The 23055-nt window shown below is 41.3% G+C and overlaps 1 protein-coding gene across 1 annotated transcript in view; it reads right to left on the bottom strand.

The window, feature by feature from the left end:
• Nucleotides 1-121: 121 nt before the first annotated feature.
• Nucleotides 122-23055, bottom strand: part of LOC120959081 (neuropeptide CCHamide-1 receptor-like) — a 28103-nt gene continuing 5169 nt past the window's right edge. Inside the window, exons 4-8 of the mRNA XM_040382235.2 lie at nt 22207-22422; nt 20180-20283; nt 16465-16602; nt 15960-16088; nt 122-6673 (exon numbers count right to left, since the gene is read on the bottom strand). Of these exons, the coding sequence (XP_040238169.1) occupies nt 6580-6673; nt 15960-16088; nt 16465-16602; nt 20180-20283; nt 22207-22422 (681 nt within the window). The 3' untranslated portion in view covers nt 122-6579. The remainder of the gene's footprint in view (nt 6674-15959; nt 16089-16464; nt 16603-20179; nt 20284-22206; nt 22423-23055) is intronic.

The raw sequence follows: 23055 nt of genomic DNA on the forward strand, positions 1-23055 counted from the left end.
TAAAGAATCTAAAAAGTTTGTTTGATTGACATGCTGAAAAGAAATTCACATATGAAATAATGAATTAAAACAGACACACAAAAACAAAAATAAATTAAATCCAGCATTAAGATAAATCACGTTTTTATTTCATCCTTCAATTCACACGCCCGTGCGACACTGTTTCTTGAATATCTCTACTTTGCTTAAATACTTCTGTTATTCATTACACTAAAGGACTGCTTACAAATTATCGCAATTCCACTGCCCAGTTGTAAATAGTACATTATTTCTAAAAGGAGAACGAAAACATTCGCTAGAACTGCTCCTGCCTCCTGGCTGACGTGACTGTAAAAGGTTCTGCTTTGCTCCGTTGCGCCAGAGAGCATTGGTAGGGAACGCCTCCGAACAACAAACTGTACAAACTGCTTATCATTTTTTTTTAAATTACCCTTTTCCCACTTCCCGAACAAGGAGGCATTCGTTTTGTTTGGTTTTACATTAAAGATTTCTTTAGTTTTTTTTTAACACTTTTTTATCTATTTACTTTCAACAGCACTGATGAGAAACGCATTCGGATTAGCCTTTTTGGGGGGGCGTGATTTCGAATTTGCGTTCATTTTACGTTGTGTTTTCTACATACTTTTTTCGTTTAAAGGGGTTTGTCAATTTCTTACACACACATTGGCTTTATTTGATTTTCGTTACATCTAAGCGGTTCTAGGTGTGCGATGTAAGTAAGGGATTAGTGTCAGCTTTCGTTCCTAGCAGCGGCTTACCATTAAGCGTGGAGATGCGCAATAAAAAAAAACCAAAACTCCATGTGAACTTGCTCCCAAAAGCATCGTATTTGTACAGCTCTACCGGATTCCTATCGACTTTGCGTACGCATCAAAAGCATTCCATGGGTGGTGGTGTTTGGTGAAGGTGGGCGAGGACATAAATAAATTTGCCTATATTTAGCTTAATTAACAATTTTACCGTTCTGCTGCACAAGAACCCATATTTTATGCTTAGGATGGAAGATGCCATTTCCCCCTATTTGCGCTACTCCTCGCACACTCAGTAATTGAATATATTTTTTTTTTTGGCAAAATTTACACAAATGTTTCTATGTTACAGACTCTTTTGCCTGTGGCTGTGGCCATCAGACGTGCTTATTTACACGGTAACGACAAACCCTATGGGTGGGCACGTGTTTACCATTCGCTGCAAATCACGTGGCGTGTAAGCTTGATTTGATTTACGACGCCCACCGACGAGCAATCCGGTACGATTTGGAGCTTTTCATCGAACTCGAAATAATTTCCATTAAGCGAGTGCATTGTTCGAACGGTACTGCTGTTGGAGGTTTTCTTACCGACGTGGGTCGGTTTTGCGTTGGCTGGTGATTGCTGCAAAATAGGGGCAGACAAATCACCTACAACAAGGGATGAACAGTTGCGGTGATTGCAATTTGAAGTTATGAAGAATTGGCGAAAAACAAAACGCAAATAATACCGAATATAACAAATGAAAGGAAACCAAAGCACATCGAAAACAAACAACCGAACTGGGTACTGTTCCGGTGTATGGGTACAAGAATATAAATGATTTCTATTCGAAGAAGTTCGAAGCACCTGAAATTGACAGTGTTGATGAATGCTTGGAAACAATTCCAATATTGTCAATCCATTTCTATTTGTATGAATGCAAGTAGAAGTTTTTATAGTTTACTAGAAAGCTTAAAAAAGATTGAGCGAGAGTTCGAAAGAAATGTCATATGCTTCGAAAAGACAAGTAGATCCACTGCTTTAATAGTTAAAGAGCAACGAAGAAAAGGGAGTTTTGTACACGGAACACGAATAACGTACAATTTTTCAGACGAGATACATGTAAGGATTCTTCTCGTACATTTGCCGCAATATATTGCTCTCGAAATTCAATAAATCATGCTTATCGATTCCGACGAACTTTTGTGCGCCAGGATGAAGGGATTTCCATTCGAAAGAAATGGCAAATTGTGGCTGGAATAAAGCTCTTTTAACAGATTCACTTCAAAGAAGCGAAGGTTAGGTAAGCAGTCCCATGGTAGATGCGTAGCGGGATGAGATTTACCAAACAATTCAGGGTATGATTCAAATTGTTATGAAAATGGGATAGTAAACCTGTGGGAGAGTATGTTTGGTGATATTTTAAAATAAATTCCGGACATGGAAGCTCTGTGCATGTACGAGGAGTCATCGCTTGTAGTTGTAGATCAATATATTAAAACTGTACGATGTACATGAGCTTAATGACAGGTTCAATAATTCAAGCTCTTTTAGAATATGTAATTTCCTCGCCTTAATAGCATGTGTTTATTAATTTTTACTCTGTTTTATATTCTGGTTAAGTTTAGGAGATAAATAACAAAAATAAATTATAATAAAAAAGGAAAAAGAAAGTCTACGAAAGCAATAAACTAATCAACTGCCGTTCTGTACCTTAATATACCCCAAGTATTTGCTTCGAATATGAAAGAGAGGACTAAACGCCTTGCGATATGCAATTGGCATAACAAAATGACTGTTTTTTTACATTCTTGACACGATTTGGCGCTTGTTCTAGCTTTTAGTTCGTGTGTTTGTTAGATTTTTTTTTTGTTTGATATCTTTTCTTTTGAATACATTATTTGAACGGCTGTAATAGTATTGTAATTGCAAGCTGAAAATCTACCACATACAAATCGTCACATCTCCCAATGAAGGCGCACGTACTTTTTTTTTATCAAACGACATCTTCATGCAGCATCTCTCCATGCTTTAGTCAGCAGAATGTGACAGGCGCATGAATAATTGAAACGGGATGATTTTCACATTATTGAACATGATTCTGTGATTAGATTTTGATTTGCTAAAAACAAATTTGACAAAACGTGCCACCGGACGCTGCCGCTGCTCTGCGCTCTCTACGCTCTACGTACCATCTCGTACCACTGAATCCCAGCTAAAACAGCTCAAAAGAGCAAGCTAAAAGTTCTCCACTGCCACCGGAGAAAGGGCATGAAAAATTCATGACCGAATCGTTTCTTCAATCGCGTGGAACGCAGCATCGTGTTGGTGCGTTTTGGCTGCCCTCAATGGTTTTGGCATCGCCACATCCACATCCCACGAGCGTATTTTGCTGCGCACCGAATGTGGGTTTGACATTTTATTTTGTTTCGTTGGATCTGTGGCTGACGCTCGCGACCAACTGAAATGTCAGAGCTTTTGGCAACATTTTTTTTTGGTTCAAACTGGTACAGTACGAGGTGGTTTAATTAATGTTCATCAAAGAAAAAGAATGCTCATTGACAACATATTTCTTTCCCATGTGTACTTTGGAGCCGCTATTTGGAGGCCAATTTATACTCTTCAGATGCAAAACATCGTCGGAATAATGTCGCAGGCTGAGACAATAATGTGCATAATTTCTCTTGAAAATGTGCATGAGCTCTTGAACGGAAAGGGAAAAGCTTTTAAAATGTAGATCACATTGGTAGCAAAACCCTACAGTAACATGTAAATAAATTGCCAGTCTACAGTAAGTTGGGAAATGTAGAGCTTTGAGAATAGCTCTATTCACTCTGCAGGCGCGAACAGTCTAGTGAAGCCGTCGCCTATTTGAATGCTTCACACAAAAGACGCCTAAATGTATGCAATGGGTACAACAATTGGGTAAGCACGTTTTCTTCACTATGACGCAGTAACTTCATTTACATGTAAAATCAACTGTGCCTCAATTACAAATTAGCTGCACTGCAGATTTTCGAAATACTGTTTTTAATAGAGTTCCCATCTGTATTGATAGAGTTCCCATCTGCATTGATAGCAAAATCTTAATTATTTTCAAAACATTGTAAAGTATTTTAAAAATAATAATAGCTACAGTGCAGCGTAATCGGGTCCATTGCAAAACGATCACACGAAAATGCTCAGTAATGGGAGAGAAGGAAACTGACGTTTACCAACTGATCAACAGCTGGTAGCAATAATCAGCAGCAAACATCTGCTGAAAGACAAAAGACACACAAAAACACGTCAGTTACCTTTCCCTGTATCGTTCCTGAGCTTTTACCGCAGCAGGTTGAATAATGAACTTGAGTTTTTACTCGAATGCGAAAAAAAACATCTTTAAGTTCACAAGAACATGAAAAAAAACCCCTAACGCAAGAAAGCTTGATAAGACAACGTACCTTAGAATTAAGACACGATGTACTTGACATCTCTCTGAAGCGAAGTAAAAACGGGTTTTGTCTTTTCTGTCCCTCTTTTGGTTGCCGCAAAAAAGTCGCACACCTAACGGGCATCTCGCAATGCCATTGTTGCCCTAATTGTTTGACTAATCTTAAGCTCGAGCGTCCGTCCGTCGCGATAAAGCTCCGTCCGACGGTGGCACTTTATCGGGGGACCGTGTTTTCAAGAATTTCTGTGGCACATTGCACGAAAAAGCACAACCCCCCACAGTTAATTTGTGGTGACTGTGTTTAACCTTTCGCCAGTTGTTCTTACTCGCCAGTTGCCAGGACAGTTTGCTTCTTTTGACACATTTATTTCCAGTGGGACAATTAGAGCGATAAGCGTAAGACTGCTCCTGGGCGAGGATTGCCCCTGTTTTTGTTGTTTTGCTTCTACTGGAGCCGGATTTTGTCTGGTCTCTTTCAGTGTGCCTTCACCGCGCGTTTATCTCGGAAACAATAAGACAGCACCGTGCGGGAGGAAATTATCTTGTAATTAGAATGTTTCGAGTGTTTGCAATCTCGCTGCACTTGAACTTGTTTGAAGCGGTTTGGGGTTTGAGAACTCGTTTTCGGTGGAACCTTTTTTCCTGTGATTTAATCTTAACAACCTCTCCAACAACGGATGTCCACTTAGCTGCTTCGGCAAAAGTTCAACGAACAATTGTTACCTAACAACTGGCATTGGACAGTGGGTAAACACATTTTGCCTGACCTGTTCTTTCCTGTCAATGCTGCTCCAAGAAGCACCCTATATAACCCATCCTTAACCCGCATATATTAGCAACACAGCACTTAAACGCACCGAATTCAATCATAAACTTCAACTTTGAACGGCATTTTATGACGTAAAGTGACACCAGACATACAGGAGAATAGGAAGCCGAGCCGAGGGCCTTCTAGGAAGGGCGTCTTCCCGGCCTGCTTTGATGCCCTTTAACGTTGGAGTGAAATGGAAAAGCAAAAAGCATTTCCAGTTGCTTGATCTTGGAAGGCAAAATCATTTAGCCGTGGCAATGATTTCTCTTTTGTGGTTTGGGATTGTGGGACAAAAAAGGCTAAATTTTCCTCCCTTTATTTTGTGACTTTGTGTGTTATTTTATGGGAAAAATGTTTTTATTTCTTGATTGTAGATAAATAAAAATAAAAACAAGCGCATGCTAACCTGCAACAAAATGTATCTGATTTGGTTCTGCCAACCGATGCCATTCGCTTGAATCGAGCAAACCTTTGACATTTGCAAACAACTGCAACCCGTAGATGGGGAGGCGTGCGTGTGGAATATTAATGCGATACGGTTACAGCTCGAATATTTGCATCCACTGTGTAGGTAATTGAATCAAAATTGCTACCGACCGAGGGCGAGATTCTGCAACCGGCGAAGACAAATTCCTGACATGATAAGCCACAAATTACTCTTACGGTAGCAAAGTGGGCTGGGGCCAGATGGCTTCCTGTGAAATGTTGGCTCTTCCGGAAATTTATCGAATGTATCACGAATGCAAGACGATGCCGAATGTGAAATTATGCCGGCTGCATAAACATTGGCAGCATTCTGTTGGTAGTGTGTAGATTTGGGTTGTCCGTTACGTGCCTGGCTACAGACCGGTTCTGGACGACCATGCACCATAAGGAAGAATTAGTAAAGTTTTGCAATACCGGAAGAGTTTGTGTGTTCATTCTAAACAGCGCAATCTGGTCATGCCGATTGCATAACTTTAGGCGCAATAAAAGCTCTGATAGAGTAAAGCTAAAACTAACTGCCTATAGCATCTGGGTTAGTAGTACAAACATTATAAAAACGTGACGCATTCGCATCATTTCAGTGTTTACATTCGCCTTTCCTTACTGTCCAAAATAGTGCGCAAACATTTTTACCCACACCCAATATGGCTGCCGGTCATGTATGCTTCCCAATTACTCAGCCGCAAAGCTTCTCCGAAACACTTAACAATTATCTTCCGATTTTGAAGATGGACAGTCTTGCTTACATATTTACACACACACTCACACACATACACACATACATACATGCCCACCTAAGCCCAACCTACACATACACACACACCGAGCTGCCCTGTCGACCGAGGTGTCGTAAATCAAACCTTGCTCATTTCGCACGTCTGCCGTGGTCGTACGGCGGAACGGCCCGGGGGCAACCGAAACCCGACGGTCGGCACCTTCCGGTCGCAGGTTGTCGCCCCTTTGGTGGGCCACAAATCTTGGTCAGCGTTGCCGGTCCCGTTCCCGGCACAGCCATTGCCACCCTCGGTGTGCTCGTCCGACGGCAGCTCGTGGGTCGTTGCTAGTCTTGGGACACCCTTCGGTCGGTTTCCGGTGCCCGCTAGATGGTGCTTTCGCTGTTACGACAAACAGACCATTTCCTTCTCGAGCACGGCACCGTCAGATTTGGAGTTGCCGTTCGGTATCATCACGATCGTCGTCTCCTGGATGTTTCTGCGGAAGAGAGAGAAAAAGCAAACAGCGTGTTTATTTTTCCTTGTTTTTTTGTGGGGGGAAGAACTAGTAAAACTGTTGAGCGGTGAATTGTGAATGTTTGATGAGTAATGCTGATTCAATTCGATGTGTTGAATTGAATCCTGATGTTGAATTATTTACTCTAGGTTAAAGCATATTTTGACTCCGTTTGAAAGTTACAGATTGCATAAAGTTATTCTGACACAAAATACAGAGTTGCTTACTTTTTCATTTCAAGCTCGCGAGATCCACATATGAATAAAAAAAGGATTGGTAATTTGCAGTAATTACTCTGTTTTGTTGCAGAACCATTTGCTAACCTTTTCAGTGTACTAGGAAGAACCAAAAGCTTAAAAGACTATCATTAGCACAGGATATGTTCTTACTGGATGTGCAAAAGTCGTATTAAATTTCAATCGAACATCGAATGTTAAATAAATCATTGAATTGACTCGAACAACCCGTTTGAAGAATCCGTTATTAGACCATAATATTATAAGAAAAACCTACAAAATCATGAAAATTTTCAAACATTTTCGCTAAACAAACATGAGATTTTAAAAAAACGTGATACAGACTTGGAAACACGAAAATAAATTAAAATTAATTCATTAAAAGATCCCGAAGTCCCCAGGAGATAAACGGCGTGCGATTGTAAGAAAATGAATCCCATTCGTTCTTTAACAACACATTTGGCTAACTTAGTAGCCAAAAAACATTTAGTGGTGACTTAAGAAGAACTCTGTTTTTAGTTTAAGGCCGGGGGACACTGTCCGTACTCGCTAGTGTAATTTCAATTTTCACTAGCGCATCTGGTGGCGGCTGACCGAAGCATTTTGCCAAACAATTTGGAGCCGCTTAAGAAAATATGTTATTTTTCCACGTTATTTTACTTAAATCGGACAAGAAAAGTTTTGTAAAAGGTAGATATACATATTCTGCACACATTACATGCATTTTTGTATCGAAAAACGATGAAAATACTACTTTATTTTGAGATCCGGCACGAACATCCACTCGATCATTAAAAAAAGCTTCCACCAGCGGCCGCCAGATGCGCTTGTGAAAATCGAAATTACACTAGCGAGTACTGACAATGTACCCCGGCCTTTATAGTGTGCTGCGTTCACGGCATCGCTTAAAATCGAATCGTATATGTGCCGCTTGGAAAGAAACTCTGTCATTTCAAAACCACTTTCAGTGCACATCTATAGATAGAGCCAACGAGTGTCATCTATCGGGAAACCACAAACCATATCGTTCTATTGTAGCTTACCGCCGATGTCGTGTGGTGTTACATGTGACGTTTACTTAAATATATACTGTGCATTGACAACGAAAAGCACAACATTGATTAATTAAATTTAATACATAACTGCTACATCAATCGTACGCTCTCGTATGTAGTAATGATGTGGTTAGTAAAGTTGAAGCAGCGAAACGCGAAGTGGAATGTATGAATAGCCAAACTTCCCTCCCAAACGCTCGTTCGGCCCAACAAAAGCACCAAGAGCAGTACGATAAGTGAGGCACCATTAACATTATTGCAATTTAGTTCCGGGATAAATCAGACCGACACTGAATTAGCTTAATACTGGGCCATCATTACCGCGCGCGCTCGCTTTGCCGCGTCGCCGCCGAGGATTAAAGCAATGCCCCGCACTGGTTGGGAATCGCAATTGATCGCACTTTTATTACCGGATCATTTACTCATTGTTTTATTCGCGGCAAAGCTATTGCGCAGCAAAACGATTATGGGTAATTTGTGTCGATTAAATCGATCGGCTTCAGCGAGACTGCCCTCGTTTCAAGCATCGTTAAATATCGATTTCCACCAGTGTGGCATCAGGCCACACCCGAAAGAGACAGAGAGAGAGGAACAACAAATCCAGGAAACTAGGAGGCTTTGTTTCATTTCCGCCCTGTTTTCTTGTGCCATTTTTCCACTCATTGCGTGGCCCCGTGTTCACCAACTTACGGTTGGTAGCTTTGGGTTGAGTTTTGCCCGCACAACACACACCGAAGGGCGTTTTTCCGCCTAGGGGCGGTGGAACTGAAGCGTTATCATTTTCGTTCTCTTCTGTTTTATTTAACCGCCATCCCTTTTTGTTCTTTTCCCCCGTTTGTCGTTTTTGACGTTTGTATCCTGCTTCACCGCTGCCCCGTGTGCACACGGATCAAGAAGCGGATGCGGAAAATGACAGCAAGCGAACGAAATTAAGCAAGGATTAACGTCGCCATTTGGCGAATTTAATCAAGCAAAAAGATTAGCCGCCTTAAAGACCCATCAAAAGGGGTGTGTTTGTGTGTGTGAGGAAGGGACCAAATAGGAGATGGTGGTTTGGGTCGCCGTGTAGAAATGTGGGCATATTAATTTCGGTACCGATTGGGCGAAGTTGGGCAGGTTAGTGCTCACAGAAAACAGCCAACAGCAAGGGGCTCGTCACCATAATGCCCGTGTTTTATGAGATATTAAGCTATGGTTATTCAAGTGACTAAATTAAGCAAAAGCAGCACTGTATTTAAGGAGAATTTCCGGTGTAAAGCTCTCGGAACGGTATGCATGAATGGTACAAACACGCTTAAAAACGCTGGTGCCATGACCAGGATAGAAGAGGGTAAACAAATTTGAAATTGGAATTTAATCATCTAAATCAATTGCCTTGAAAGTATTTAACAGCAAAAGAAGTTTACATTATTGAGCCAACCCTTGCCCGTCCCCTTCCCCTCACTACCGATCCTTCCCGCACTGAAAATATACGGTACGGTCTTTGTTCTGCTTTCTGCGCTGATCCTTATCAGAGGTGTTACGGTAGCCAATTACAAACCCTGCCACCTTCACACGCAGACATGGGAAAGTTTATTAAAAAGTTTCCTGCTCACCCGTACAGTCGACGAGAAAATGGCATTTTCTCACAAATTTTATTTTACAGCACCTTTCAACCATTCCACCATCTGGTACTAAACGTACACACGCACACATAGACAGCATATCAAAGTTATACTCTCTGTACAGCACCGAAAAGGTCAATCGTCGCACACCGCCTTACCGTGGGGTGTTTCCGTTGGGTGCCGGCAAGGATATTTACTCCTGGTAATCCACCTGTGGTGAAGAGTAATCCCCGATAAGATGGGGTTTAGCTTCCGCTCGATGGGAAGCTTGACAGCTTATCAACGTTAGCCGTAAGCATCCGCAAACGGTGTAACCGCTCGCCCGGAAGGAGTACGTGTGCACGGTGGCCCGTTTCGGGTTACCGGGGCGGGCACTGGCGCAACTTTAATTGAAGAGTTCCGGCAGCTAGAGCTAGGGACTTCTTTGTGCTTTGCGCGTACGATTCCTCGCATTCAAGCGTACCGGACCGTGACAACGTGTAGTGGGGTGCGCTGTGTGTCGCAGGCCGAAACCAGATGTCCACTGGGCTGATGTGTCCCGTCCAGCGTATGGTGCGATGTTGTGGCTTATCTTGACACTGTTCTTGGGAAATTATTGAATTAACGCACTTTTTGTAAGCTTAGAAGAAGGCAGCAAAGAGGGAAGCAGTGATAATGGATGGATAGATAATTGCATCACTGGATGAATATGTACTTCAATTATTGGATATAAACATATTTCTGCTAAGGGATCATAACTGGCTTATGGAATGTACTACTCACCCGAGTGGTAAAAAACTGAGTTATTTTCATACACATTTCTTGTGGAGCTTGAGCTGTTAAACTGCTGAGCTTTCGTTGACATTTTAATGTTGGTTTAAGCACAACGGAACTCGATTAGTATAGTAGTTTATCTGCTAAAGGTACGATATAGCAACAAGCTTGTTATGGGTTCAATCCTCAATTGAAAATATACTTTTTCCATAGATTCGAGAATCAACAAATGGATATTGGTATGAGAAGAGAGGATTTGTATAAAGTTCTTAATCTCACAGGAGTGTGTTTAGTTTACGAATTCAACTGCCTACACTATTTAGGCAATTTCACATGGAGAAATTGAATCTTGTTGACTTCACTATACCATCTACGAACCGTGACGTGAAAGCATATGGGACAAGCTTCCGACAATAACGACCCAGTACCAAGGGCCCAACAGCTGACAGCTGACCCATTTCATCATCCAACGTGTAGATTGCTTTGGAATTGAAAAGAAAGGTTAAAGAATAAACGTGATTTTCAAACGCCCAGATTTCAATTGAAAACTAGAGCACATATGCAGATCGACATCTCGCACCCACACAAGACAGCCGGGCTCACGAATACAGTCCGTAATTGGTACGCATTTAATTAAGCACGGCTGTGTGTACCGTCGAACGACAACCAACCTTGGTGTGGAATCGATTTTTGTGTGGTTTTTTTCGAATGCTTCTTAGATGATTGCTATGCGCTCAGTGGCTCGGCTGCACGACCCGAATTCTATTATTGCAGTGCAGCAAACGACGCATTGCTTTGCAACGTACGGTAGACATCAAAGCAGATTTTGCCTCGCAGGAGTGTCGATTGTTGCGAGTACGTGGAAAATGTGTTTTACGCTGTTGTGATGAATTCGCAGTACGAGTACGCATGTAAGCTATTACAGTGGAGGAGAAAATCACTCCTTTGCACACGATCGAATTGGTAGTTTTTCACTCACAATAGTGAGCTTAATGGAATTGACATGTTTGATGATGTGACTGTGATTGTTCTACGAAGGTGTTAGGTTGGCTCATATAAAATATAAATATCATAGTATATTTTAGCTACTAAGCCGTTATATTTTTATCATTTGCCTTGGGCTTAACTTAAATGTCAACTGATTATCGACACGATTTGCGACTCACCCTACTAGTACACATTTCGGCGTCAAAAAATGCGTTGAAATGTTGACTGGTGCCGTGAAACTTTATTCAAAAATAGTGAAAATTATATAGATCCTGGTCACGGCACCACAGCAACAGTCGAACAGCACATGTTTGCTTTGGTAAAATGTTACCAAAGATACAAGCAATGAAAAAGCATCAAACAAGCAACCGAGCAGACGAGAAGGATGGAAAGCCATTTAATGAACGTCTGCCGACGGTGTCAATTTTGTAACAATCTCATTTAATTGCATTCGCCTCCTGCTGCTACGAAAACAAAACCAAATGCCAATGGAGAGTAAGTACACACCACCCGAAAAACCTTTCTGGAAACCTTTTCCTGCGAAAATGTTGGTATTCCTTTCCACTATTTTCGGCGCACGGTAACAATTAGCTGCCATATTACTTTACCTAACCTTACCGGGAGTGGAACGTAAAAAAACACACACACCTACAAACAGCAGTGTCACTTTTCCTTTGTGAGTGAATGAGCTATAAATTAAACAAATTAGCTTACTGCGTCAGCAAAATGGAGGTAGCAACCGTTCCGTCCGTTGAGCACCCCCCCTTTTCGAAGCTGTGTGTATGTGTGTATGTGCGTGTACCTTGCTGACAGCGCAACCAGCTGACAAACGCAAGATTGCAAATAAACGTCAATACAGGCGAGCAACAAAAAAAATGAGGAAAAAAGGAAAAAACGAAATGAAAAATAGAATGGTATTAAAGAAAACAAAAAGCGTAAGCCAACACAATCGGGAGAAAATATGCGCGTTAGCCAGCTTTCGGATTGATGATACAGTCAACCAACAACAACAACAACAACAAAAATGGGATAAGGCGTAAAAAAAAGCTTCCCCATCGAGGACGTGACGAATATAGTACTAGGAATTTCAATACCGGTGGCGTTATTTGTTTGCCAGTTTAAATAGAAATCGCACTCGTAGAAGGGACGAGTGAGCGAGGAAAAGCCAAAGAGAACAAAGCCCAATATATCCCGAATGCCTGGTGGCAATTCGATGCAGACAAAATACGCTTTTCAGAATTTCAAAAGAACGCGCGAGGCTGTTGCGCTCATGATGGCTTGGCTCTGTGAGGAAGCGTTTAAGTGGAAACGGCAAACGCGTCCACAACAAAACCAAGTGTAAAGATACGTCCTATTTTTGGCAACCATCAATAAGCCAGTCCCGAAACAAAAAAAAAAAAAAAACAAAAAAACCTGTGCTAAAGAAATGTTACACGACTCTTCCGATCATCGACGGCTATTGGCATCGTTTGATATAGGCGCCGAGGGGGATCAGTGGCCCGGGGCTGGGGCCTGTTTGTAACAGCTGGGAAAAGCAATACGCCTTGCAGCGAATCGATACTAATATGGATCACGTTCGACGTTTGCCCGCATATTTATCCAGCCCGCTCTTGTGCCGTGTGTTAATGCTTCGTTTTCTCCCCCTTGGCTCATACAAAATGCTCGTGTCAAGATTACGTCAGCATAGTATCGAACATTAATCATCGTTCAATTCGCTGTACAGGCATCGCAATTTGCACAATTTGCCACACGGCTTATTGATTAGATGGCTTTAATAAGCGGTTTTGTTCGATTTGGACGTGGAAAGTGGGAAGACACTAATTTACCGTGACAGCACACCGGACCGGGTTTGTGACGGTGGGTGGACGTCAAAGGTTAGATAATTTTCACAACTCATATATGACCACACCGCAAGGGCAAGGCAGCTACTAATGATGATAATGAGAGATGGTTGCCGGTGGTTACGCTGCTTTCATCTTTTCGCTTTCTTTCTCGTTTTGTGCCAACAAAAATTGTCACATTGCCAACTACCCCTCTGGTGGCCAGTGTGACCTTCACGCAAAGACGACGACAACATGACAATGGTTCCAATGGCCTTGTCTAGCCATTTGCAATCTTCTAGCCTTTCCGCAGAGATTTTCACCCCGAAGCGTATGTGTGTATTTCTCTATGTAATGAATTACACCCATCATCTGCCGGCAAAGCAAAGAGAGAAAAATAGGATATCACTCATACCGTCACCATAGGGCAACGTTTCCCTCCTCATCAGCATCCCAGCATCCCACCCAACAGTGAGAAAGGAAAGGGCACCGAACGACGGCACAGCACACGAAACCGGCTCACCAAATTGACAGATACCATTAGAGATTAGTGTTACCCTGCGGACTGCGGGCTTTCCTTCTCCCTACCGTGTGCTCTGCACGTGTTGTACGCCACATTCTTAGTATGGTGTCGTTTCGTTCGTATGAAGAAACCGGACAACAGGAAATTAATGACGGCGCGTTACTTATGGAAGATTTTCTACCCACTTTCCAACGTCTTCATTACCGGGGTTTTGCTTGCGTTTGGGGGGGATGTAGGAAAAAAAGGGGCGGCCAACACAAACAACGCTTTTCGCTCGTCTGACGCATTTTCGGGCAATGCAAACGGCAACCGCACGAGAGATACCTTGAATGAAACGCTCTACGCGGGCTCTCTACAGGCTGTAGATTTTTGCCTGGTACCTGGTGGCAAAAGCATCGTATCCATCAAGCACGAGCCGTTGGAAGTTCTTTTCGATTGGTGGTGTACGCAATTCATCATAGTTTCTTAGAAATGTGGTTTCATACATGCATACGCACAGCATGTATCGCAAGTACGTAGTGCCTTTTTACTAAGCCGCTGGAAATGGTTGCTGGCAACGATTGCTATGAGAAACTCAAAGGAATATGCTCCACGTGAGAGTAGATGGAGACGCCTGGTGTTTGATGAATTGATAGGTTTTCTTCCTAATTGGACGAGATGTGTGAATATGTTTTTGACGATAGCTTTTTAGTATCAGCAAGAGTAATATTTAAAATAAATGACTAATGAATGGTATCTTTGTACGAAACAGTAAATAAGATTATAGAGCACATCAATAAAAAAAACTACCTCAACAGCTTTAGTTTGGTGCCGTGACCAGGATGAGAATTATTTTTACTATGCTCAAACATTGCACTGCATTTTTTGTAGTTTTCTATGTCAAACTGAGATTTTCATAAAATAATCTCAGTGACGGTATCAAGCTTCCCGAGGTACAGTCGTTCAAATCGTGGGTTCAAGCCTTATATGCCTCATAGTTCATGTAGCAGCGATACGTGGGTTCAAGCCTTATATGCCTCATAGTTCATGTAGCAGCGATCCGGCTATCCGACTGGTACTCAATAAGTCTCAATAGCCTATACAGGCTGGCATGACCGCGTAGCTCGTTCTGGCAAACTGCAGAAGGTATCAAAAATGTCAAATACATTATACTCGATGGTGAGAGTGACACGATTCAAACGTTTCCAAAGCAGTGATTTTCTCATCAATTTAATTAGCTTATATGCTTACTCGTACTGCGAATGGATTACGACAGCATAAAAGGCGATTTCACGTACTCGCAACAATCGACACTACTGCAAGGAAAACAAAGGACCAACCAGTTGAGTAGCTTTGAAGTAACAGTACACCACCTAGCAGATCTATCTCGGTGCAAGCAAATGGTTTGATGTTACAAATTATCATATTTCACATTATCGTTTTACTGATGGAGTCATATTATGCAAACACCTTAGCTAAACCAATTTTATCATGAATATGTGTAGACATTCTACAACCAACCAGTAACATTATTGATGTTTTTCTTGATTTTCAATCATTGCCTACGTCATGTTGGTCTTGGCGCAAGCAAAAGAAAGAAGAAAAAAGACAAACAAACCGCAAATATTATAAACAATTCGATCATACCTTGCGTTTACCGTCTACCTTCGAATCAAATTCAACCTCCTTAGTTATTATGACAACGTGCACGATGTTTTCCGAACCAATCGACATTGTAAGATCCCACCCACATGCTTATTCAAGAGTGGGTTCACCGTACATCTGACAGTGCCAGTAAAGGACTTTTTGTGTGCTTCTGATGTGTGTGTGTATGTGTGTGTTTTCCCTTTTGCAAAACCTCCCATTAATACATGGAAAAGAACACGTGTGGGACAGAAAGCTCATCGGTTTCCCATCGGTGAGCAGGAGCATAGCATCGTCTTGTAAAGACACCATCTCCGTGAAACTCCGATACCTTTTCAGCAACGACTGCATTGTGGGACGATTTTTGTTGTCGTTGTAAAAACTAGTTTTCCCAACGCTTATTTTGGTAATAGCGGATAGCTGAAAGAAAAACGGATTCACTACAACCCTATTTCACTGATTTCATCCTTCGCTTTTTTTGAGTTGCCCGAGGTGTGTTTAGCTTCACACCGATGCAAACAAAAAATAAGCGAAGAAGCTTAAACCCCCAGCGACGCCCTGTGACGTCCGCCATTGACCGAACCCTTTGACGGAATTCATCCAACCCGTTCAATTCCCCATCCTTACTGCTAATCCCATTTCTTCTTTTGCCCGAAATGCTTCTTACATTCGTAGCGATTGCATCCGTTTGCTGGTGTAACGGCGGGACATGGTGCTGGTGAGGGACGTGTCTCTCGGTGCCAGATTGTCTCCGTGCCGTCGCCGACTGTTGGAGCTGCCATCGCACAGAAGATACCTAGGCAAAGAGATGGAGAAAGAAAAAGAGAAGATGAGTAAAATGAAAACAAACACGAAACCTTACACGATTGTAAAGGGGTTTTTTTTTTGCAAGACCCCTTTCGGGTTGATGAAGGTCCTGCATAGAACAGAACATTGCCTACATCTAGGCTGAAGCTGAACGAATTAAACAGTGCAAAAAAAGGAGGGCAAAAAACGTAGTCCTCATTAAGTAACAAGGGAACCGGTCAATGTGGACATGACCCTGCTTGTGCATGATCCGGTTCATTTTGAAAGGATTGGCCATTTCACTCGATAAAGAAAATATCTGATGTACTTACAACTAAAACACTGTCACTACTTTTTGTTGCACTGAATGGTGCAACTACACATACCGATTGAAATGTTTCCGGAAGGCACCACTCACACAGTACAGAGCCACAGGATTGGCGCAGCTGTTGGCGAACGAAAGGCAGAAGCCCACTATTCGCAGCACGTGCCAGAACCCGTTGTAATCTTCGTTGAAATTTGGACTGTAGAACGAATAAGAGAAAACGAAAATTTCATGAAATTTACGTATAATTTCCACCTGCAAACGGGTTAAAACTATTTATAAAACAACTAATGCTTTAGCGAAGTAAAACTTTCCACTCGGTTCATTTTAGTCAATTTGCGTCCACGTTGCAGCGTTTGCAATCCTACACAACTTTTGCTATAATTGCTTGAAAATCAGTTTTAAAGCGTAGGTTTTTCCAGATCATCAAAGGCAATGAAGGAACGAATCAGTGGCATCAGTCACATCGACATCTTTACGACAGCTGCTGAACGGTCATCAAAAGGGGGAAACAAATCTCAGAAATAGGTAGAGAAATTCCGTAGAAATAGATTATACGAGATGGAAAGCAAAAAGAAAACCAGGCGCGTGGAACAACCATAACTTTTATGCATAAGAATTAGGATGTGGGATGAAAGAGATCCTTTTTTTAATGTGCTTTTGCAAAAGTGGAAAAAAAGGTTGATACGAAATATTGGATGATGTTCAAAGCAATCATTTTGATACTTTATATGGGTGCGATGGGTGTGATTGGAATCCTTTTTTTATGATAAACGACGTAGCAGGTAGTTTTGTCTGACCGAATGCATACTTTTAGGAGTTTTATCTGCCTTAACTTTTACTCTTCGCCTGAAGATATGCAATATGTTGTTTTATTGTGATTCAATTTTAGCCACAACCATATTTTAGTTGAAAAATGTTAAAATAAATATTTTAACACCTTTAACAAAACGTGTCAAATTCATACAAGAAAAAAAATCATTTCACACCAGGACCAGTCCGTAAGTCTAATCCAGCTTAAAGCTGGCTCAAAGGGTATTGTTTACTCAAAACCCCTTTAAGAGATAACCTTTCGGTCCCTCCCATTTGTTAAAATGCTTTACGAGCAATATAAATAAAACGCATTGCTTTGCTGGAAAGAATACTAAAAGGGCATGTAACGGCAAGTGCTTAATACGATTCAAGACTTTATTTTAATTATTTAATTGCAGGGGAAAGAAAACACTTCAGGTTTACAATCCTAATTAACCATAGCAACAAATTTAATGCCGACCAATGATAAATTGCCACCACTTGGTATGACAAATGGGTATAAAATTGTGTTGCTTTTTTTGGTTTCCCGTCGCCTGTTTACTTAACAAATTGCAGTGTAATTGGTAAAACGGGCAAGCACAGATAGATTAAATAAAGCAACATCGTGTAATTTCGTTAATAATTTAGATCGTAACAAAACAAAAACCAACAGCACGCGCTAGTAGCTTGTGCGTCTTAAACAAATTATAATTCATTATTTAGCCACCCATTTGCGCCATACGCGCCTTTCGCACTAATCGTACATTTCATGGCAGCCAGTGCAATCAAACAATTTTCCCTCATTGCCACATGGTGGCGCAAAAAGCGGCCCAAACGCTTTGCCATCGTTGCCTTCGGAATCATCGGGGCAGCAATGTGAAGAAAATCTCATTGTTGAAAGCTGGCACACACAAATGGCAAATGGCGTTGACGTCGCCGGGCAAGCAGCGATGACGGGGCGCTTATTTGGTTGATCCGTGAAACGAAATGTACTGGGGAGATGGAGGGAGAGGTTTTGTACATACTTACCGCACACGAAACCGGCACAATCCTGCGTGAATCCGCAAATCACGTATTTCATCACCGGTGGAAGGTTTAACGCATTTGTGGTTTTCTGTGTTTTTGCGGTTGTAAGAAATGAACAAGCATTTCTGTGCGGCTATGGATTCAAGCAGGGAGCTTAAGTGAGGCATACATTGATGGATGGCAGCATTTTAGCGCCAGCACTTTCGACATGCTTCTTTAAAGTGTTCCCACAAGATGAATGGGCACGGTAAAATGGTGCGCTTTCCCCCCCCCCCCCCCCCCCCCCCCAAATGGTTGAAGCGTTTGTTAATGTTTAGACGCAACGCTGAAGCAATTTCCGTCTTTTAAAATCCATCAAGCTTTTGCTTGTCTATCAGAGGGCGGCATTAGTATGAATTTGTTTAAAATTAGGCTTTTTTGCATCAGTTGAACGTTCAGCCCGTATGACTGTCCAAAATAAAAACGTTTAAACAATCTCGTTACATTTGCTTAGTCTCTATGTTCTTTGATAGCTTTTATGTTGGCTTACCTCATGCATATAAACCACATGGACTTGTTTGCATTCCATTACACAATCTTCAAAATATATTCATCTCCTTGAAGGTACATCCAAACTTTCAAACAACATGTATGCAACGGATCACATCGTTATTTACATCACCTTGCAGCTAATTCCCAAAATAAAAATAATAATATACACAGAAAAAAAAACTCACAAACCATCATTGCCCTATGTGAGGGAAAAGTTACGCATCACGGAAACTCAAAGGGAGCGAACACTTTGGTTCTACCGCACCGAAAGCCATCGGAGGCGATGTAACGTTACTCTTGCACCCGAGAAACTTCATTTAAACAAACAAAAGCTCCGAAATGATTCATGCTTCACGACAGGAACAAGAGCAACCATTTTTCAAATTCCAAACCACTCGTAACGAACGACATGGCAGTTTGTGATGTGTTTTGTGGTGATTTTGCTCTGCGGTATAGTTGAGCACCCCGTCCATGGGAAGTCTACAGCAGTCTTTCGTTCGCTGTTCATCTAGCTGTGCAATTATTATGGTACAACTATATCCGCCAAACTGTTGCCAAAGTTGAATACCCAAGGCAAGGGTTAAGGCACACTGTTGAACACTGATGGCTGGTTTAAACTTGGAAATTAACAGTTATGCATTTAAAGGCATAGCTTCTGAAGGAGATGATGATTCTGTGTAAAAAGCGATTTTCTCCGTGCGAGTTTTGGGTTTAAGACAATTTAACAATCCACAATAAGTGCTTGCTTCATTCCAGAGACAATTTCTTTATTGTTTTAAAATATTTTCAGCTAATGAAAAGATATAACAAATGATCTGCTAAACAATATCATAAGGAAAATTACCAAAAATTGCACCTTGTTGATGGTTACAAGAAGTCATAAAGCCATGTACATACATCTGATGCATTGTTGCGCATGGGTGGTTCGTTGCACTTTGAGAAAGATTCTTTCAAGTCTTACATCACAATAAAAAGTTTTCGTTCTCGTGAACGAAGAGTGTAAAATAAAAATTTTGAAAAGAATTTAGAACTTTCAAAACACTCAAAGCGAGCAAAAAGAGATTAATTGAAGCATTTAAAAGACACAAAAATAAATTCTCACGTTGAGTGAGCGTTTAAGCTTTGGAATTTTCCAGCGATGCATGCTTTCAATATTCAACAGCAATATTCTTTATATTATCTAATTAATCATTTTCTTATGTGAATCTATAAGATATCTGTATGTATAAAGGTTTTTTTTAATGAATCGTTTGAAAAAAAAAACATACACAGTTCTAAACGAAATGCAGCACCAATTGCCTACTTTTAGGCGCAAACAGTTCGCACTTCCTTAGAGCAAACGTTAAAAATGTTACAAGTAGAACGCAAACTGACATGTTTAAATATTTACACCATTTCAACGTCGCAGCGATGTTGTTGATACTCACTTGTAATAGAACCACAGCATAAACAGATGCGAAGGCAGGAAGCAGATACCGAATATGACCACAAACGCTAGCACGGTGATGGCCACTTTCCGGCGGGCTTTGATCTGTGGGTGGTGTATGTCGTGTTACCCACGTTGCGTTTGGAAAGTTTCACCAAATGTTAAAGTTGATCGGTGGAGATTTCATGTGAAAAATTTCACCGGGCAGCGGGTGTGGGTGATGGTGGGCGTCGTATAAACATGGCACGGTGTTCGAGTTGAAAAGTTTGCCGGTCCGAGGGAAGAAAAAAACAAAGTAAACCACGTGTAAGTATATTCACGCTATTCGCATGGGTAGGAAGTATTTATTTTACACCCGAGTGCACCGCTTTATTGACTTTGATTTAGTGATGAAGGTTATTTTTAAAATGAACGTCGTATCTGGTTTTTTTAATAGGTTTACTTTGTAAAAAAGTTCTTATAAATGTTCCCTGTTTGAAAATGATTTGAGCTTACTGTAGTTGACAAATAAAAAATAATAATAACTTTGCAGACTTGACGTCCTACATTTCACCAGCCAATGAGACAAAAACGCCTAAAGGTATGCAACACGCAACAAAAGCCCTTCAGTTTTTAAATCCGCTCAATATGACGCTGCTTCTGACAGTGTGCAGCTTCATGTCAAGAGTTCATCCGATTATAATCGCAACTTTTACAGCACCTGTTATCGTTTTATACTGTTTCCACCGATAACGGGGGAAAGTTGGTGTCTGTTGCTTGGTGCGCAATGTTCCACACACTTGAAGCATTATGCCATTTCTACCGGGCTGGGTTACTGGAAATGCAGCCATTGGAGCAATGGAGCGCACTCCGCCCGCCATTGAAAGCTCACAGTCTGCTGCGGAGAGAGTTTTACAATCAACTTTCACTCCCGGGCTTGATATGGCGCCCATAATCTGGCTACAAAAATCCATAAAAGCATTGAAAGCAGCTTCCACATTTAACGGTTCGCGTTAGCCGGGTAATATCCTCCGGCTTACGTGGCAGCACTTGAATGTGGGGGGAATGAAATGCAGCAGATACGTTTTAAAACAGGACATTAAAACAAAATCGATCAAAAAGCTTATGATTTTCAGCGAGAACCAATGGTGTGATTTATTTGCCAAAAAGTAAAATAACAGCCTAGCATGATAACTGTAAAATAAAGCCAAAAAGTAAAATAACAGCCTAGCATGTTTTCAGTATTACCTTTGCGTAAAAAGAAAAGTAAATTAATTTGAAACTGTAAATAACACTGCGATGCGCTCGCAAGATTAAATAAGTGCACATGGTAACTTTTGCTTACCTACCCGACTTGTCACTGAACCGCAGGTTTAAGCGCAACACAAATAACAAAAGTTTTCCCAGCCCAGTGCAATGCAATGCCGAGCGGGGCGAATGGTGGAAAAAAGGTACACAAACTGTACAATCAGATTTCTGCCACGGTAGAGACATTGACCGTGGCTTTATTAAAGGACAACATAACACAAAGAAAGCTTTGCATAATCAGTGCACTTTCCATTGACTTTGCAGCAGCGCCGTTGCTCGTAGCAACTCGGATAACTTGATCCTGCTAGCAACTATTTGAGAAGTAGTGGGTCTATGCTTGCGGGAAGCTACTTTGTTGAAAAAAATAAGATAAAAAAGTGAAGAGAAAATATTGTTCAAGCTTGGCAATAAAATTTACACTTGACAACTCGAACCAACGCTAGAAGGATGATCAGTGCGTCGAAAGGATGTTTAGTTTAAATTTTCTATGCAACACATTTTTCCACAACCAGCACATCATGGGCTAGTCCGTTCGTGCAACTAAAGCCAGCCATCTTCAGTGTGCAGGATTCTCCTATTCACTATCAATCTTCTATCACTGGCATACCATTTTCTATACCACATTACTGTATCCATGCACTACAGAGACTGCCTCGTCTTTCATTCACCGTACGCGCACGAGAAGGAGAAAAGGGCAGCGAAACGTGGCGCCACGTTCGGTACGGCACGGATTGCACTTACCTGTCGCACGGTGCCCTGCATCTCGCCCGGTACGTGTTTGGCGCTGTGGATGAGATGCCGCGCTATCAGTGCGTAGAAGATGCCAATTATGAACAGCGGCACGGCGTAGTAGACGAGAAACTTGCCCAGCACCATCCCCCGGGCGTACTGGGAGCCCCACTCGTCCGGAAATGGGTAGCAGAAGTAAAACGACACGTCCTTGTTGACGACGACGGTCTGGAAAAGGGAGTGTTTGAAAGGACGTCAATGTGACCGAATGCCGCAAACACACTAGTACTGGTAAGTATGTAGACGTTCTCCAACAAATATCTTTCTACTCAAAACAATGGCGAGTAAGTTGGCTTATGTTTAAGGACATACATTGGTGCTAGTTTTTTGTTTATCAAATATATCAGTAAGAATGTTTCGATTTTTCATCACGAGCTTATTGTGCTACCAGTTAATGTGATGAATTTAAAGACTTTTTTTAAATAAATAATGTTTTTTAACAAGATTAGCGTAAATTCAGTACGAATTATATTTATCTTCTTTTCCCAAATTTTGAAACAATGTATTGAATTAAATAAAAAGCGCCTAAATGTATACTGTATATTTGTGATATTGATTATTGAATACCAATTTATGGCTGAAAAGGTAGTAAATAGCACAACATAACAAGGTAACACAAACATTGCATGCATTTAGGCGCTAATTAAATGACAAGGGAAAATGGTAGTTTAATTGCTCATTATGTATTCATTACAATCTGCATTGCATTCACGAATGATTTAAATATTACTTTGTACGTAAATTAAATTGTACGTTCTACTTTTATAGATTGCAATAAATCACATTTTCTCATGCATTAGC

The sequence above is a fragment of the Anopheles coluzzii genome, chromosome 3 (genome assembly GCF_943734685.1).
Source record: "Anopheles coluzzii chromosome 3, AcolN3, whole genome shotgun sequence".
Lineage (NCBI taxonomy): Eukaryota > Metazoa > Arthropoda > Insecta > Diptera > Culicidae > Anopheles > Anopheles coluzzii.